General features: G+C 42.1%; 1 protein-coding gene across 1 annotated transcript in view; it reads right to left on the reverse strand.

Moving 5' to 3' along the window:
* Positions 1-15,751, reverse strand: part of SLC22A23 (solute carrier family 22 member 23) — an 86,243-nt gene extending 70,492 nt beyond the window's left edge. Inside the window, exon 1 of the mRNA XM_072152498.1 lies at positions 15,221-15,751. Within this exon, the coding sequence (XP_072008599.1) occupies positions 15,221-15,751 (531 nt within the window). The remainder of the gene's footprint in view (positions 1-15,220) is intronic.
* Between the last annotated feature and the right edge of the window lie 3,040 nt (positions 15,752-18,791).

Genomic DNA, 18,791 nt, shown 5'->3' on the forward strand with positions numbered 1-18,791 from the left:
AGTGTAATATTATCTGGCAAATACAAGAATTGGCCCCTATGTCAACATCTCAAGTTGCTAAATCTTTTCCACGCAACCACCCAAAGAAAAGCAGCAAAGGTTGTGTAGCGGTAATAGGATCAGAATACACTGTCAGCAGACATCAAAAACATTTATAGGATTTAAAGAGGGATTGTAGTTCTAGGTTCTTACCAAAAAAAAATCCAAAATAGGTAAAAAAAAAAAACCCCAAGGGGGTGGGATTTTGCACAACTGTGTGCACCATGTGCAAGGTCATACTACCCGGTCGGCGCACAATGCCCAGATTGATTCTTCACCAGGTCTTTCTTCGCAGAGAACTGCACTATAACCTGTGCTATAACATGGTGCTGGCTATAGTTAATCCCCCACTGACGTGGCAAAAGGGTGGTGGAGGGAGGAAAAAGTGAATTAGTCTTACCGGTAATTCCATTACCTTTAGTCCACCATGACGGCCCCACCTGGAGGATGACCCCTTGACCTCTGTGGGGACAGGAAGCAGAGAAGGTTAAAAGCCCCACCCCTGCATCCATACTCCAGTGTCTTCCAATAACCACACCGGCTTGGATGCAACCAGATTTATTGCCTGTTACTTCACAAACAATATCAAGTAAACAATAATCAAAATAATAGGGAGGGAAAAATATATGGGCCGTCATGGTGGACTTAAGGAAATGGAATTACCGATAAGACTAATTCACTTTTTCCCTTACGTCCCCCATGACGGCCCCACCTGGAGATATACCAGATGAACATATTTTTTAGGGAGGGACTACAGCTTGTAATATCTTTCTCCCGAAGGAGAGTTCAGATTGGTTTGGAATGTCCAGTCTATAGTGTTTAGCAAAGGTCAGAGGTGAGGACCAGGTAGCTGCTTTGCATATTTGATCAATAGAAGCTCCTCTCTTTTCAGCCCAGGATACCGCCATTGCTCTGGTTGAATGCGCGGTCACGGATTCTGGGGATGATCTATCAAGAGCCTCATAAGTTTCTTTAATCACAGTCTTTAGCCATCTGGCTATAGAGGCCTTAGAAGCTTTCCTGCCCTTGTTCTTTCCTTGAAATTGGAGAAGGATGTTAAAGTCCTTACGCCAGCTTTTGGTGGTTTTAATGTACCTGAGAACTGTTCTTCTTACATCCAGAGAGTGCCACAGGACCTCTTTAGGAGATTTTGGGTTCTGGCAGAAAGAGGGCAGACCACCTCTTGGTGGAAGGCTGTGCAGACCTTTGGAATAAAGTTTGGGTCTAAGGTTAGTGTGATCCTGTCATCAGTAATCAGACAATAAGGTTCCATAATAGATAACGCCTGAATCTCCCCAACTCTGTGTTAAGTTTCTAATAGATATGGAATCAAGAGGTTCAAACTGAGGACCTGTCAGAAAGTTTAGAACTAAAGACAAGTCCCAAGGAGCTACAGACATCTTAATTGGTGGTCTAATTCTGTTAGTAGCTTTCACAAACCTTTTTATCCATCTATGCTCTGCTAATGAGGAGTCATAGAAGACACTTAAGGCTGCAACTTGCACTTTAAGGGTACTGGTTTTTAATCCCTTGTCGAATCCAGCCTGCAAGAAATCCAGGATTTGTAAGAGATTTGGAGAGGATTGGTCAGGGGGGATAGATCCACAGAAGGACACAAATTTTTTCCATATTTTTAGATATATGGTTGAAGTGACTGGTTTCCTGCTAACCTGTAAGGTAGATATTACCTTTTCTGATAACCCTTTAGTTCTTAAGAGTCTCCTTTCAGGATCCATGCTGAGAGACTGAGACCCTGAGGGTTTGGATGGACCAGCGGACCTTGGAATAAAAGGTCTCTTCGGTCGGGTAGCAGAATGAGTTCTGCCAGAGCCATCTTCTTCAAAAGAGGAAACCAGCTCTTTTTGTGCCAGAAGGGGACAATCAGGATCGTTCTGGCTCTGTCCCTCTGAATTTTCTGTATAACTCTGGCTATGACTGGCAGAGGGGGAAATGCGTAGGATAGGTGTGCATCCCACCTGTGGCTGAACGCATCCATCTGGGAGAGTGCCTCTGTATGAGTCAGAGAGTAAAAATACTTCGCTTTTGAGTTTTCTCTGGTGGCGAAGAGGTCCACTACTGGCACTCCCCACATTTGGGTCAGATGGCAGAACACTTCTTGATTCAGGCACCACTCGTTCTGATCCACCTTCCTTCTGTTCCGAAAATCCGCGATCAGATTGTCTTTGCCCCTTAGATGGACTGCGGATAAAGAAGCTATGTTTAATTCCGCCCAATAGAAGATTTCTGCCGAGAGGTCCATAAGATCTGGGGATCTTGTTCCTCCTTGATGTTGGAGATAGGATCTTCACATGAAGGCCCTTTAGTAAATGACTTGCCACCTTCATGCCTTCCAGGACTGCTCTTAATTCTCGATAATTCGAGGATATCTTCTGAATGTAAGAAGGCCAATTCCCCTGAAAGTAGGCGCCTGCCACATTTGCTCCCCAGCCCTTCTTGCTTGCATCGGTCTGAACTATAGCAAGTGGCCAAGGATGCCATGGAATCCCTTTCTTTAGGTGAGCTGGGTTGATCCACCAAGATAGAGCTGTTCTGACTGCTGGGGATATGCTGATGGAATAGTCTAAGTGCAGATGGTCTCTGTCCCAAGCCTGGAGGATTCAGCCTTGTACTACCCTTGTATGATTCTTTGCCCACTGGACACATTGGATACATGTTGTGAGTTGCCCCAGAAGTCTCATGGCCTCTCTTATTGAGCATCTTTGTTTCCTCATTAATTCTTTTACCTGAAGCATGAGGCGTTCTTTCTTTTCTTCTGGAAGAAAGGATCTCTGATTAATGGAATCCAGGAGTATCCCCAGGAAAACGATGCTTATGCCTGGATCCAGAGAGGACTTCTCCCAATTTATAATCCAGCCCAGTCTCTGCAATGTCTGGATTGTCAAATTCCTGTGAAGAATCAGCTCCTTCTGTGTCTTTGCTATAATAAGTAAATCATCCAGATAAGGAACTACTAGGACCTGCTGGGTTCTCAAGAATGCAATCATTTCTATAATTATCTTGGAAAAGATTCTCGGGGCAGATGATATTCCGAATGGAAGGGCCTTGTACTGAAAGCAGAGATGTTCCCCTTCCGGTGAGAGAATCGCAAACCTCAGAAACTTCTGTGAAGACAGATAAATCGGCATGTGGTAGTACGCATCTTTTAAGTCGATTGAGCACATATAAGCTACCTGATGGATTAGAGTTGTTGCTGATCTTACTGACTCCATCTTGAATCTGCGGTACTGAAGATGTAGGTTTAGCTGTCTGAGGTTGCAAATCATTCTGTGCATCCCGTTGGGCTTCTGGATAAGAAGAAAAGGAGAGAAGTGGCCATTCCCCCATCTTTCTTTGGGAACCGGGGAAATTACGTCCAGCAGAAGGAGTTTTTGAACTTCTTGAAATATCAATACTGACGTCTCCTGGGAGGGCAGATTGGTCTGGATGAATTTGCATGGAGGAAGGGAGGTGAGTTCTAATTTGTATCCTCTTCTTATTATGTCCAGGATCCACGGGTTTGATGTTATGCTGGACCACTGAGCATAAAACCGAAGAAGCCTTCCTCCTACCCTGGTGTCATTGTTTCCTGAAGGGTGCAGTATTGAGCTGAGAAGGAAGCCTCTACCTCTTCCACCCTTTGGATAACTCCAGCGGCCCTGCTTTCCTTTTCCCCTGTAAGAACTTCTCCGATCTTTATCATCTTGAAAGGGCTGTATTTTTAGGTACATTTTTGATATCCGGAAAGCCCTTCTTATCCGCTGCCTTTTCTAGGATAGAATCCAGTTCAGGTCCAAATACAAACTCGCCTTCAAAGGGGATGCTACATAACTTAAAGATTTTGATCTTACATCACCTCCCTATTGTCTTAACTATAGGCAACGTCTAGCGGCCACTGATAAGGCGCTTTCTTTGGCCGAAAATCTCACCGATTCCCCTGAAACGTCAGCAATGAAGGCAGTTGCTGATTTTAGGGTAGGTAGTGTGTCCAGGAGAAGTTCTCTAGGGGTTCCACTTTTAATGCGATTCTCTAGTTCAGACAACCAGAAGTACATGGTTCGTGCTATAGATGTTGTAGCTACGTTTGCTTTTAAATTCAGCATGGTGGACTCCCAGACTTTCTTGAGCAGGCTGTCCGCTTTTCTATCCATTGGATCCTTTAGTTGAATAGAATCCTCAAAGGGCAAGTCTGTGCGCTTTGTTAATTTGGTAACTTGGATATCCACTTTAGGTGACGTATTCCAGAACCTTGTTTCCCCTTCATCAAACCGAAGACGGTTTCTGAACTCCTTAGAAACTGACACCTTCCTTTCTGGATCCCTCCATTCCTCTTGAATTAGCTGCTTAAGGGTGTTATTAATAGGAAACACTCTTCTTTTTGGAGCTCTGAGAATACCAAACAGTTCGTCTTGGATAGACTTAGATTCTTCTACCTCGTCAATTTTTAAAGTATCACGAATAGTCTTTAATAGTTGATCCAAGTCCTCAGAAGAAAAAAGGTAGCTCTTCCTCTAAAATGGAATCCAGATAGAGGTAGGAGGATCCAATTCTAATGAATCTCTAAGGGATGACTCCCCATCTGACTCAGGTTCAGATTCGCACATCAAAGGTCTCTTAGGTGGCGGACCCTGGGAGTGGAGAGAAGCTATAGAGGTGGCAACTGACGTCTGTACTTCCCCTTTAATAAAGGAACGTATTTCGTCCATAAATCCTGATCTCTCTTCTTTCAAGAGATTATCTAGACAGTCTTTACACACAGGCTTCTTATAGGCTGGAATGAGCTTTGCATAGCACATATTACATTTACGAGAAGAGGACTTTTTCTTCTCAGATTCTTTAGGGAGCTCCTTGCTCCTAACTTATATATATATATATATATATATATATATATATATATATCCCCTACCCCTAATACACATGGGCACTTACAGGAGCCGTGAATAGGGGTTCTGACATAGAAGTCTCCATGGAAAGGATGTCACAGGGAAAGACAGAAACCTCCATAAGACCTACACATATAACACAAGAAGGTAAATATCAAGGCTTACCCCGCTGAATTATCAATATGCCCAAATACCTTGCACTGCAGGTTGGGGATCGATTCCTTAGTCCGGCTCCTTGAGCAAGCGATCGCTGCTCAGTAGACCTCAGATGCAGAGTGACTACCTGCGGTCTGTTTTTGAACTTATCGCCCTCATCGGAGTAGCGGTGCGTCACTTCCGGTGCGACCGGAAGTCGTCACCACGTGGAGCACGTGACCAGCGGGGAGCGTCATTTCCGGTGCGACTCCTGTCAACACCGCCGGGGCAAGTGACCGGAGTCTCGATCGTGCTGCCTGGCTTCCGGGTACCCTGGAACTCATCGGAGTCGGGGATAGAGCCGGCGCAACAGTCCCTTCAGCTCCCCCCAGAGGAGGAACGTGAGGAGAGACCTCTCTCTGCTCCCTGCCCTGTGTGGGGACAGGAAGACACTGGAGTATGGATGCAGGGGTGGGGCTTTTAACCTTCTCGGCTTCCTGTCCCCACAGAGGTCAAGGGGTCATCCTCCAGGTGGGGCCGTCATGGGGGACATAAGGGAAAAAAAGGTTGCAATCCCTGCCTGTGTGCCACGAATGCATGTACCACAGAAATCTATCATATGAACCATAATAAATACCTCCCCTCAGTACACCACAATAGTTTATAGAATTACCATAAAGTAATTGCCTTTTGAAGCTGAATTAGTCGCTCACATCTTCCGGGAGGAATCTCAGACCACTATTCTTGACAATGTTGTTTCATTTCACTGAGATTTGTGGCCATTCATTCATTCACCACCACTTTTCAATTCAGTCGATGTCTAGACTTTGATTCTTTTCCAGCCATTCTATTGCAAATGTGCTGGTGCGCTTAGGACCCTTGCCATTGACTGAGCCATACAACAGGATAAAGTCCCATGCAGAGCAAGCCCAAATCATCTCCCCTCCCTCACTGTACTTTACAGTTGGTATGAGGTGTTTGTGGCAATTTACTTTATTTCGTTTTCAAGTAACATGACAATTACCAGACTTGTCTACTTCGGTCTAGGTCTGTTAAAAAAGGACAATGTTCCAGAAGTGCTTTGTTTACATGCATCTTTGCAGACCTGCGTCTATATTCTTTTGATAAAGAAGAGGATTTCTCCAAGCAACCCTTCTCCAAACAAGCCAAACTTGTTCAGTCTTTTTTACTGTAGCGTCATGAACTTGAACATTTTTTTTGACAACCATAGAACTGTAGAGCAGGAGATATAGCTCTAGGTGTTTTTGAAATACTCTGAGCATTGTGCAGTCTGACCTTGAGGTGAATATTCTAAACTGTCTTGAATGTTTTCCATGTTTGCATAATCTATTATTTACTGTAGAATAACAAATTAAAATAGTTTGGCAATGGCCTTCTTAGGTCCAGTGGACGCTTCCATTATTTCTTCAGCTTATAATATCAGCTATTGTGAGCCAAAACCAGTCGTGGAGACTACACCGAGATAAGAGATGGAAATATTTTGGACCTGTTCTGTGTGTTTAACTACACCTGGTCTTGACTCACAATAACTGATGCAAAAAAAACTGATGAAATAAGGGAGGTGTGAACCAGCCTCAACTCTTCCCGTGGGCAACAATTGCTTCCTTAAGATCATTGCTGAAAGTTATAGACCAGCAAACTGACAGAACTTCTGCTTAGATAGAAGTTGTCCCACTTGCTGAGGTTCAGTTAATCCAGAGCATTTGATAAGCAGCTGCTGCTTATTAACCCTCTTAATTCCTGTGAAAGCAGTATTTGACTCTACACAGTTCACCTGCTATTTTATCTAGAATAATGTTTATCTAATTGATTACCTGTTAAGACCACATCAGTGATATATGGATCTTTATTTTCCCGTTTTACTTTCACTTTGAAGTTTATCAGTGTTCGGAATTAAAAAAAAAGGTATCCTATACTGATAAAAAAAAAACCTCACAAGAGTAGCGTTTTCCCTAAATTGTGCCAATTGTCCATGGTGATTAGAAGGGAAAGATTCCTCCAGAAAGAAGTGTGAGTTTAGCAATGTTCAATTCCTCTATGCAACACACAGTATGACAATTATATGGCATATTTATTTGTATTCCATTTGAGAGCAAAAGACAATTAACAAACCACTGACATATTGCTTCTTGCTGCATAGTGGACACTATATTGTAAATAAGCCCAAATATGCAAACCTAAAGTTTGCATATTATAATGTTTGGAGTTTTTCATTATTTTGTCGTATATAGTATTTTGGCAACACTGCGGAAAAAGAACTATTGAGAGAGTTAAGTGTAAAGTGCTAGATATCCAGTTCAGAAACTGGGACGTCTTGTCACCATGCTCAAGTAGGAAAAGTGAAAAGTCATACATGAGCTTCCCACACCTGTCTGCAGCTAGGCGGGGACGGTAAACAGCAGTGGTTGTTATGAGGATAAGGGGCAGGACAACCGAGAACATGACAAATGTGTGTAAATAAGAATGAAAGTGCAGTGGCTGGGAGAAGTTCCAGGACATACATTCTGCACTGACAACATGTTAAACTGTTACAAGTATTGGACTAATTCTGGCTAGTAACAAAAATAAAAGATTTATGCAATAAAATAGATCTTTACCTTAAATTTTACTGCAAGGCTATAAATAGCACATGGCACAACTCATTCCCATACCTTGTCAGCTAAGCAATGATTGTATTTTTGCTGAGAACCAAAGCATCAAGCAGCTCAGGTCCGACTGAACATTGGATAAACAGGATAAACAGTTCTAAACAGTTATCAAAGCTCAACAATAGTGTTTTTATGAACATTTGTCCTTTTTCACAGTTGTCAGTTGTGGGTAGTTTGCAGCGTATGTGTTATTGGTGTTTGAAGTCCGCTCACATGAGAAAGACAGTAGAAGAGAACTGCCTGAGCTGCAAACAAGGGCAAGAACGGGACCGATCTATCATTTGCAGCCAGAGAAAAATGGCCATATGTGCGACCATTGAAATACATTGGATCTTGCACTAACCGTTGAAACAGTGGCTAGCACATGAGCAAAAACTACCTCTAGCCAAAACTCTCTGTCACAGTCTGTGCTCTCCCAAGATTTTCAAAGTTATTTCTACTGGGTATGGAGCCTATTTGATCTGAAATGATTTGGAAAACAGTTTACAGTCCATATTGAAAAAGGGAGATGGGTCTGCAAGATCCACACTTCAAGGGGTCTTTATTCTGCTTTAAAATGACATAATGGCTGCTTTATAACACAACTCTTGTAACCCTCCATGCTATAGGCCCAGATTGGGCAACTCTTTTGGGATTGTAGGAAAATCTTAATAGACAACCCATCAGCCCTTTGACGTTTCGGAGACTCTGAGGCAGAACCTCCGAAAGCTCTCCAGTGGTAAAAGGTTAGGTAACCCTAACATATTTCTAAAGAATTTTTGATTATTTCTGTGTCCTTCACAAAGCACCTAAATTCAGCAATTTTACTCAAGCTAATTATAGACCTATAACAAATCAGAATTACATTCATCTTAATGTAAAAGGGTATTGACACACACAAATATTTGAGCCAGTAGATAATGCTCTAATGCAGGGAATCTCAGAAGCTTCCCACAACAGTATTTGTAAGCCAAGACCAGAAAATATTTATACATCTATTTTGTTTACAATCTATATTTAATTTTAGTTCGCAAATACTGGTGCAAAACACTAACCAGAAATCTGCAGCGAGAAGCTTACCTAAGGGCCACACCCAAGTTTTTATGTCATGTGCAATCACGTGCATATTACAGGTCCAACAAATGTGAAAGATATGACTATGCACCTTGTGACGAGTTAAAAATTAACAAAATACAATAATTATTCTTATATATTGGCAGTTAGTATCCTGGGTAGTAGTGAGCACAATATGTAAATGAACATATGAATAATAATACATCTGACAAGTATAAGTCAATAACACAAAAATTAATAGTGATTGAGACAAGGATCTGACCCCACAAGGCACGTTGTGGGACGAATTAAGATGGGAGGGGCTCTCCCAGTAGCCTTTCTGACTCGTTCGCATAATTTTCAAAGTTAATTTTATAAGGGAGAAGGTCAAGGATAACAAATATAAGAAGTGCATCATTTATATCAGAGTCCTGAAGATATTTCAGTTGCTGTATTTTTTCTACTTTTTAAAATTGGAGTGAACCCTTTCTGTGGTTTTCGCTATATACCAATCATGTTTAATGTACTCTATTGGCTGATGCAATTTCATGAACATTTATATGTTATTTTAGGTTTGTTCAATAACAAAACAAAAACTATTTCTCTTTTTTTTTTTATTTTGTGCTCATCCGTTTCCTAGATCTAAATTAAAAAAAAAAAAATGTTGTCAACTGTACAGGGCATGAGATGTTTCGTTACAGGAAGACCCAATGCTTTATTTATTCATCTGGTATTTAGAATGCTTTTTTGGATGCGTATAGAACATTTTTTATAGGGTTTACCACAAGGGACATGTTTTTTGGCAGTAAAAAAAAAGAATTTCCTTAAAATGCTATAATATTTGTCAATGTATGACAGCTTACGACAAAATGCATTAAAGCAATTAGAACAGCCCCATGTAAAGAACCCTAGTTCAAAGGCGATCTGTAAACTGAAACCATATTGAGCAGAATACTTCAGAGCAACCTTAAACTATGGTCAACCCTAAACTAAGGTACAAAGATTATTCATCAGGAAGACATATGAGAGAACAGAATATAACAGGCATGGAATACTCCTATATCTTTAAAAAGTGGAAAAAAATGCCAAACCTTGACAAGAAGAAAACTATTTTAGTAAGAAAAGAAGGAGAATTGAATTTTAGGCCCTCCATAAATGAAAAGGGATACTAACCTCTGTCACCTTACTGGCAGTGTGTTGAGTTGTCAAACTTGGGTTTAAAAGACCAAAGATTACACTGAAGATGTTACATTGTGAAAACAAAAGATATTCATCAACATGTATTAATATAAATGTAGCCACCTTTGTGTAATTTCAGAATACAGGCAGTCCCCGTGTTACGTACAAGATTGGGTCCGGAGGTTTGTTCTCAAGTTTAATTTGTATGTAAGTCGAAACTGTATATTTTAGAATTGTAGATCCAGATAAAAAAAAATTTGGCCCCAGTGACAATTGGAGTGAAAATTTTTTTTGCTGTAATGGGACCAAGGATTATCAATAAAGCTTCATTACAGACACCTTACAGCTGATTATTGCAATCTAGGATTATAGTAAAGCATTCAGAGAGCTTAACCAGAGGTCAGAGGGGTCTGTCTGTAACTATGGGTTGTCTGTAAGTCGGGTGTCCTTAAGTAGGGGACCGCCTGTATTTATACATTCCATAAATCGATGCCTCAAAAAAAATTGAGACATTTTATTACACAAGAAAAGAGCAAGTATCTGAGCTTGTAAATTCCAAGAGAGTACATACAAAAAAGATGGCTATATGCAATAGAGGGGGTCCTGGTATGTAGACAGCATGATCCTGCTAAAATCAATAATCTATGTGCATGACCCTGTTAATGTGACAAACCCCATACATGTAACCGTTTTTTTAGAACTCTTGGCATACACACGACTTCTACTTACTAGTTAGATTATGTTAATATGTGCTAGTAGTAGAACCACTATATACCGTACTTGCTCTTACTCTTGCTCTCCAAGGTTCCAGTCTTTAACAACATGAATTATACTTATTACTACAGGTCCCTGGGAGCACAGATTACAATTGTTTAAGGGAAGCATATAGCATAGTCTAGCGAACTATCCTTGCAACAGAATGTAATCTGCTATTAACTACGTGAAGAAAGGGCCATTAATTTACTTTTTTTAATTTAAAGGTTGAAAAATGTATAATGTTATTTAAGTTCTAGAAAGTCAAATGATAATTTTGTTTCCAACCAACCTCATAAATCAAAAGCTTCCATCCCCCCGAGAGGACCAAAGCAGCGAGTCAACTGCAACAAATGAGCAAATTTACATATATGAGGCTTCTACACAAATCTGTTCATTACAGATGCCAACTGTAGTCAGTAACTGCGACTTCAGCTTCTGCCAAACACATTACCATCTTATCCCAAACAGCTATGGGAAAGCTTCACTTATATATGTAAAGAGGAATTTACTGAGTGATCATTTAACAAGGGAAAAAGAAATAGAAAAATCAATAGGTTTCAATAGTAACACATAATAAAAACTGCCAAATACAATGTAACAGTTTAACATAACAGGAAAATGTCCCCTGACAAAGCTGACCAATATAAATGGCTACATGCAGCAACCAAAATCTGCCCAACTAAAAAAAATTACAGAGTGTTATTTATCATACGCTGGCGCATTCCCTCCGCCCCTCCAGCATGCCAGAAATTTGAGGAGGTCCCGACCTCCAGAGGGCAGATGCACCCATCACAGGGCTTATCTTAGAAATGTGTTTAACTTGCACCTATTCAGGCCTGAGGGGCGCAGGTTATAGCTAGTGTGCATGTGTGGGTCTGGATGTCCCATGCTGGACCAATCTGTCACCGACTGCACACCTCCACAACCTCTTGTGATGGAGATGGCTGAACATGGGAAATAATCACGTTCCACCAGGATTTGTGATCATTTAAGGGCTTTTTGTTATAAAATATTCCCCATTGTCTCCAATGCTTGCCTCATGCAGCTACACCTGTGTTTGTAGAGTTTCATACAGATGGCTAGGAGTGGTGGTCTTCACTGCAGTAGATAACAAGTTGCTGGCATAAACAGATAAACCTTACCAAATACCACCGCAAGGAAGGGGGGCTCAACTATTGCTGCCTCTTATGCTTTACTCCCCATTATTGATTAATAACTAATGCTTTGCTGTCTCTTCAAAAATGTGCCTGCAATTGTCCACCATTGCCCTCTCCGATCACTTGTTTCACGCTTTACACTTAACCCTCGTTGTCCACAGAAAAAAAAAAAAAAACCATTGCGATTATACCTTCTCCATCCAGAAAAGATAGAATGATTATAGCCTTAGGTATCTTCTTTATCATAGGTGGAAAAAAGGCACACACATATTTGGAAACATGAGAACCTGAGTGTCATCTATTACCGGTACTTCTATTACCCTCACTTTGAAAACTACAGTCAGGAAATAAGATAATACATTTTTATGAACTAAATTAGAAACAATCATTTCTGATAAATTAAAGCCCTAAAAAATTCAGAAAATCTATATTTTTTTGTTAACAGGCAACAAGATGGGCCATTTCGGGCCATTCTTCCTCTGTTATATAGCAGGTTTAGGTAGATGAAGCCTAATCTTGATGAAATCTAAGATATCCAAGTCTGTTAACTATTCCCTATTCCCTAAGGGAGCAGAGGGGGAGGGTCTAATAGCCTGTGAAGCTGTGGCACAGCAGGGCTCTCGTAAACACCCACAGGAGCCCTCCAGGTTCATTAGAATAATTTTAAAAGTAGATTTTAGAAAGATGGATAACATGGATCCATGGGAAACAAATACAAAAAGATTACCACAGTCACAGTGCCTGGATTTATGAATAAATGTTTCTGGTTTATCATACTTTATTTTGATGGTTCCCTGCACAACATCACATGGGTAGACATTGAATTCAATAGATACTGTGAACTACTAGATCTGAAAGGTAGAGGGGAAGTAGTTCTCCCTGTGATCACAGCTGGTTGTCTGTCATGCAAGCAGAGTCATACTTCTAGCAATCACCTTAATGCTAAATAAGATGCTACATGAAAGGGTGCTTCCTGAATAGAGCGGCCCTTTAAATAGATGCAGTGACAATGTTAAGAGTGCAATGTATACTTTTCACAGCAGTGGAGGATTCCAATTAACAGGGACTTCGTTAAAAGTTTAAAGTAAAGTAACACAAACAGTATACTAGAGATACCAGCAAAGCATGTGAAGCCAGCTACTTTCAGTATTGAAAGCATACTGTACATCACACAGGTTATTTAACGGTCAATTGATACCACTATACAACATATATATTGTGGATATATAATGGTGTCCCGATTCCCAATGAATAAATCAAATAACACATCCAGCAACCTGTACAAAATAAATCAAAAATATTATAAATAAAATTACCTGGTTTGCAAAAAAATATTTAAAATAATATTTATCGAAACTGGCCAAAAAGGAGACAACTGAAGAAGGGAAGAGTATGTGCCAGGGACTTTCCAAGAACATATGGCAAGTGGACACTGAAAAAATAGTGTGAAAGTAATGTAAATTGATCCTTAGGTTGTACATATGTATAATGCATAATGCATGCTGTTTATATAGTGGAAGAGGCATACATTCGTGAACATATGGTCTATGGTGCGTAAGAGAAAGTGTATCATTAGGATCTAACAGGTGTTATTTTAGACCACTGGTCTCTGCAGTCCCGTTTACTCATGGTGGCCATTGCCAATTCAATGTTTTGGTCAAATCCATAAATTTGCAGCCACTGGTTCCCACTGGGTTACCCAATGTTTGCATTTTCCTGTAGGCTTAACATTCTAATGCTTGAAAACTTTAAAATTTCTGCAACTTTGTATGCAAGTGAATGGGACTGGGAAAAATCCATGAACATGTAATCCAGGCTTGTTCAGGTAGGTTAGTGGGGGATAATGGGTGTAAATAAATACAGTCATATCCAACACAGGATATTTTCCCCACATAGTGACCAATATCCATGGCAGTTATGATGCTTGTGCTTACATGTATCACGATTCTATGGAAATTCCATATAAGTCAGTTACATCAGATATCAATTTCCTAATCACATGATTCAACACACTTCAGGATATGACCCACAATTGTATAGGAACCACCTAACGGGAGCCCATCATTCCAGGATCTCCAGCAGGTGTCCTAATGAACAACTAGACGGTAAATTTTGGTCATTGGGAAAGAGCTTACCCGTCATCCCTGGCAGGACTGAGAGATATTCTAGCAGCCCTTCCTAACAAGAGTAATGGGCTTGAGGTGCTTCTTGGCAGAAACCTATAACTGGGAATCTGCTGAAGATTCTGTGGGTAACTGGAGCATCATACACATGCCCTCTACTACCGAGAGCTCATGTACTCCACACACTCTCCAGGTACCTGCACATGAGGTGATGTGTCCGCATTCCGGGAATAGTTCCCTTTCCATGAGGGCAGCATTCATCCAGGTCATAAAACTGTTACCTTTAATGAGTAATTCTCTCTATTCTCCCAGTGCTCATTCAACGACAGGTGCAATACATTTATTTATACGGAAAAGCATCCCTCATCCGAAATTCAAAGATTCTCCAAAAGGTACAAAAGTTCTCCAGTAAAATAAATTGTCAACTCCCAAAATTCCTATAAAGCCCCAAGTGGCAAAGTGTGCTGACATCACTGAATGGTCTGGCAGATTTGTCATTCAGGACTAAGGGACCTATGTAGTGACCTGAGTGGGGTCTGTCCAGTGATGGCCCCAATTATTACAAGAGAGAGTCACCATTTACTGTATTTTTAGGGAATAGTAGCCACTTTGCCACCATGACTGCCCCCAAGGGAGTCTGTTCCTTCTTGGAATCAGCAGAAACCACTTATAGCAGTGATGGCGAACCTTTTAGAGACTGAGTGCCCAAACTACAACAAAGACCTGCTTATTTATTGCAAAGTGCCAACACAGAAATTTTATTTGTGATTTATACTCCCTTCTCTGTCACAGTTTTCATTGATACCAGCACCAGGACACCAATAAAGCAGAAAATAGTCCCAGGTAGTCCTGTCACTTTAAAATAGCACTGTGCACAGCAAGTCCTGGGCTGTCTGGGACTGCAGGAAGATACCTGGAGTCATCTCTGGTGATGGCCTGGGTGCCCACAGAAAGGGCTCCGAGTGCCACCTCTGGCACCCGTGCCATAGGTTAGCCATCACTGACTTATAGATACACTAAGACATTACATGAAGTTATGTAGGAAAACTTGGTGTGGCGTGTGCCCAGAGAGCCCCCTATGCCTAGTGCTGGGTACATATTCTGCAACTGTCAGACCAGACTCTAGGGCAGATAGTCATCCAGACTGAGACTTTCTTATGCCCTGATTCTGCGTCAGGTTTGAGACATAAAAGTCTTAGAGAAGCAGCAGGACAATTCTCAGCAGCAGCAGCAGCACTGCCAGGTCTTACCTTGCTGACCACGTTCTGGACGAGCCCGGCATGGATCTGGTAGTTCCACTCGTGGCACAGGCATGAATCGTTGGTGTGGCTGGAGAAGGCCATGCCAGGGGAGGGGGTGGTGGGCAGCTGCGGGGGTGGCAGTAGGAGCATCACCTCTGGGGCCGGGGTGCTGTCATTGCCCAGGTGCAGGGGGCTCTTCCTCAGGGGGGGGCTGCTGTTCGTCTTGCACCACTTGTCCGGTTGGTCCAGCATGAAGAAGTCCGAGAACTGGCTGAAGGCGAGGAATAACGCGGGGATCCAGGTGAGCAGCACCAGCCGCCTCTGGAAGGTGCCCAGGCCGCCCAGGAAGGGCAGCACGGAGCCGTCATAGTCCAGCAGCAGGTGGCTGTCGCGGGCGCCCTGCTGTGCCGGGGATGCGGGGGGAGCGGGCACGTCTTCTGCTGCGGGCACAGCGGTGCAGGAGGCCGGCAGCACGGAGCCATTCTCCTCGGCCTCTGGCTGCCTCATCCACCCGGATTCAGGATCTCGGTGTGTGGTCATGATGCCGCCTCCTTCCCGGGGCAGCGGGGGCAACCATCCAGCTGCGGTCAGAGGTGTCAGTGAGCGCCGGGAGTCTCCAGCAGCCGCATGGGTCTCCTCCCCGCTGTAGCCCAGGTGGATGGCGGGGCAGGTGATCCGTGCCCAGCACAGGAATAACACTGCGGCAGCGGCTCCTCCCGGGCACTACAGACAGGGAGCCGCCTGTGCCCACATAATAGCACTGGACACACGTGATCCCGCAGAAAATGTGGCGTCTCTCGCTGTCTCCTAATAGTGGCTGCGGCCGGGAGACTCGGAGTGTCGCTCACGTCCACAGCTGGCAGCTCGCACAATGGCTCCCTCCCTCCTCCTCCTCCTCCCGGAGTATCATCAGACCGGTTCAGTCAGTGCAGCCTGGCAGCCTCTGCATTACATGACAGCAGCTCCCAATTACCGCCCCCCGGAAGTATCCCGGCTGCCACAAAAGCCAACCTGCAGCGCCGGCCCTGGGCGAGACCTCCCCCGGGCGGGGGCATCAGGTAACAGGGGCGGCATGTAGCATCTATGACATACTGTAATGCCAGTACTGCCCATACTGATCATGCCACATAGCACCCACAGCAACAATAACCACACAGCGCTGACCAGTTATACTGAACAATTGCAGCCCCATGGGACCCTGAATAATTATGTCTTACAACCCAAATCAATAATTTGTCTGGAGTTCCCATATCAATTCATTTCATGTTGTGAGGGGGGTCCTATATGGCATCATCAGTATGGGCACTATATAAGGGTACTGGACGACTCTAAGAAACTATTGGTCTGGACCTTACTGTTGCTTCTAAAGTATTTTCATTATAGATTTCAGGGTGCCCATATCACTAGCTCCATATATAGCACTCATACAATTACTGCCATACATTGCTGCTCCAACCACACAAATAGTAGAGATTTTAGACAATTACATACAATACATTACAAAAATAAAAAAAAATAGGTAGCTCTCCAGAGATGGATAGGCAAAACTGTGGTTTCTTTAAAGGGGTATGCAAGTCAACTTGCTGAGTCGTGAGAGTTCCACCAATCATGGGAATAGGGATGCGTTACACCCCAAGGTTAATACAGTAGCAGGTTGCTGCTCTATTCATTGCTATGGCACTGCTAGTGGTAATGGAGTGCAGTACTTGACTAGTCCCTTTAGTGCCACAGATAGTGAATGGAGTGGCAGTGCTCAGGCTCAACCTGCCAGTCAATTATTTTTATAGGAGAAAAAATGTTGAGAGTTAACTAAACATAGACATCTAGATAATGATATTTCATCTTCTGGTGTATTGTAACTTCTATCATATATGTAATGTACATATTCTGTCTCTTGATCTCTTCTGTCTATATGTTGGATTTCATTGGGATTTGTCATAAATAGATGCAATTAAGAAATTACTGAATACAACATACTGCAAATTCCATCATATTTAAATGTTTATATTATGTTAATCTAAATATTTTCAACTTTTTAGATACTTATTTGTGTTAGTAAATATTTTGGACAAAGGCAAATATATGAACCAGTCTGAAATGTACAGCATGATATGAAATGAAGTGAAACTGCCAGGTCATGCATTTAACTCTGACAGAGTTCACAGGACTTTTTCAGGTCAACCATTTGTGTCTGTGGCTTTTGTACAGACTTGTTCAGAAGTTCTCTGATCATCATCATCTTCAGCACCCAGGCTCCCAGCTGGAATCATGAGATTACTAAACCCTGACTCTGCAGATTTCTAGTATAGGTCATCATATACTGTATCAAAAGTGGATGTGTCGCTAAGTACAAAATGCTAAATAGATGAATCATTTTATTGCTGGTATACTGTTGGGCGTTTCTATTTTTAAAATAATTTAAAATATATACCGTATATATACTCGAGTATAAGCCGACCCAAGTATAAGTCGAGGCCCCTAATTTTACCACAAAAACCTGGTAAAACCTTCATTTTGTTTACTCGAGTATAAGCCGAGTTTGGGGTTTCAGCACATATTTTTGTGCTGAAAAACTAGGCTTATACTCGAGTATATAAGGTAGTAAACTATATAAGGCTTATATGTGAATAGTATCTGGGATTTTACTACAAAGGAGGTATACAGTAGTTTTAGTTTCTATTGGTCACAAAGGGGGCATTTTACAGTTTGGTGCCCACAGTGAGGTGCATTTTACTTTGTGAGCAAACAGTGAAGGCATTTTACTGTGTGAGAGCCACAATGTGATCATTTTACTACGTGGGAGCTTCAAATTTGCTTTATTTGGGGGATACAAGGGGCAAAATACTGTGTTGGACCACAAAGGGAGATTAGAAGGCACTAGGATGGAAGGAAAGATGACAAAAAGGAAGAACATAAGATGCCTTCGGCAGATAATATATTGGGGTTTTTTTTCATCCAATCCAGGACAACTTTATAATTTAAAAAAATTAAAGGCATCTCAACCCCCCCAAAAACATGCCAACCACAAACAACATTGAAGGAAAAACTTAAATAGTTACGGCTTTCAGAACTGGACATTGGAAAAAGTGTATTGTAAATGTGACTGGAAAGAACCTAGAACACTTGAAAAATATGGCACAAAGCATTGCACAGTATGGCAGTATATGGGGACTTTCCTCCTCATTCAAGGCTGCCATGTCGAGGGATAACACCGATCAGCCCCTGAGCCCTCTCCGTGCACCGCCACCGGATGCGCGACGTACGCTTTTGATAAATCTGCGGACAGTATTTTATGCTTTGTGGGTTGTTTGTGACAGTTGCATGAAAAGTTAAAAAAAAAACATCAAAAGTCGCAGAATCAGTCAGGAAGGGACTGGTGTCAATTTGCACCAAAACTTGGCCTGAATGTAAAAGTCACAAATCATGAACTCCTGAAGTCCCATTGTGAAAACTATTCTATGCAATTGGTTTCTGAGCCATATGTCATCTGCTTTTGAGGATCCTCAAAAAAAATGCATGGCTGACAATGATTTCACTAGCATAGACCAAATGCTCATGACACTTGTGGGTAATCTGTGCG

The sequence above is a fragment of the Engystomops pustulosus genome, chromosome 5 (genome assembly GCF_040894005.1).
Source record: "Engystomops pustulosus chromosome 5, aEngPut4.maternal, whole genome shotgun sequence".
Lineage (NCBI taxonomy): Eukaryota > Metazoa > Chordata > Amphibia > Anura > Leptodactylidae > Engystomops > Engystomops pustulosus.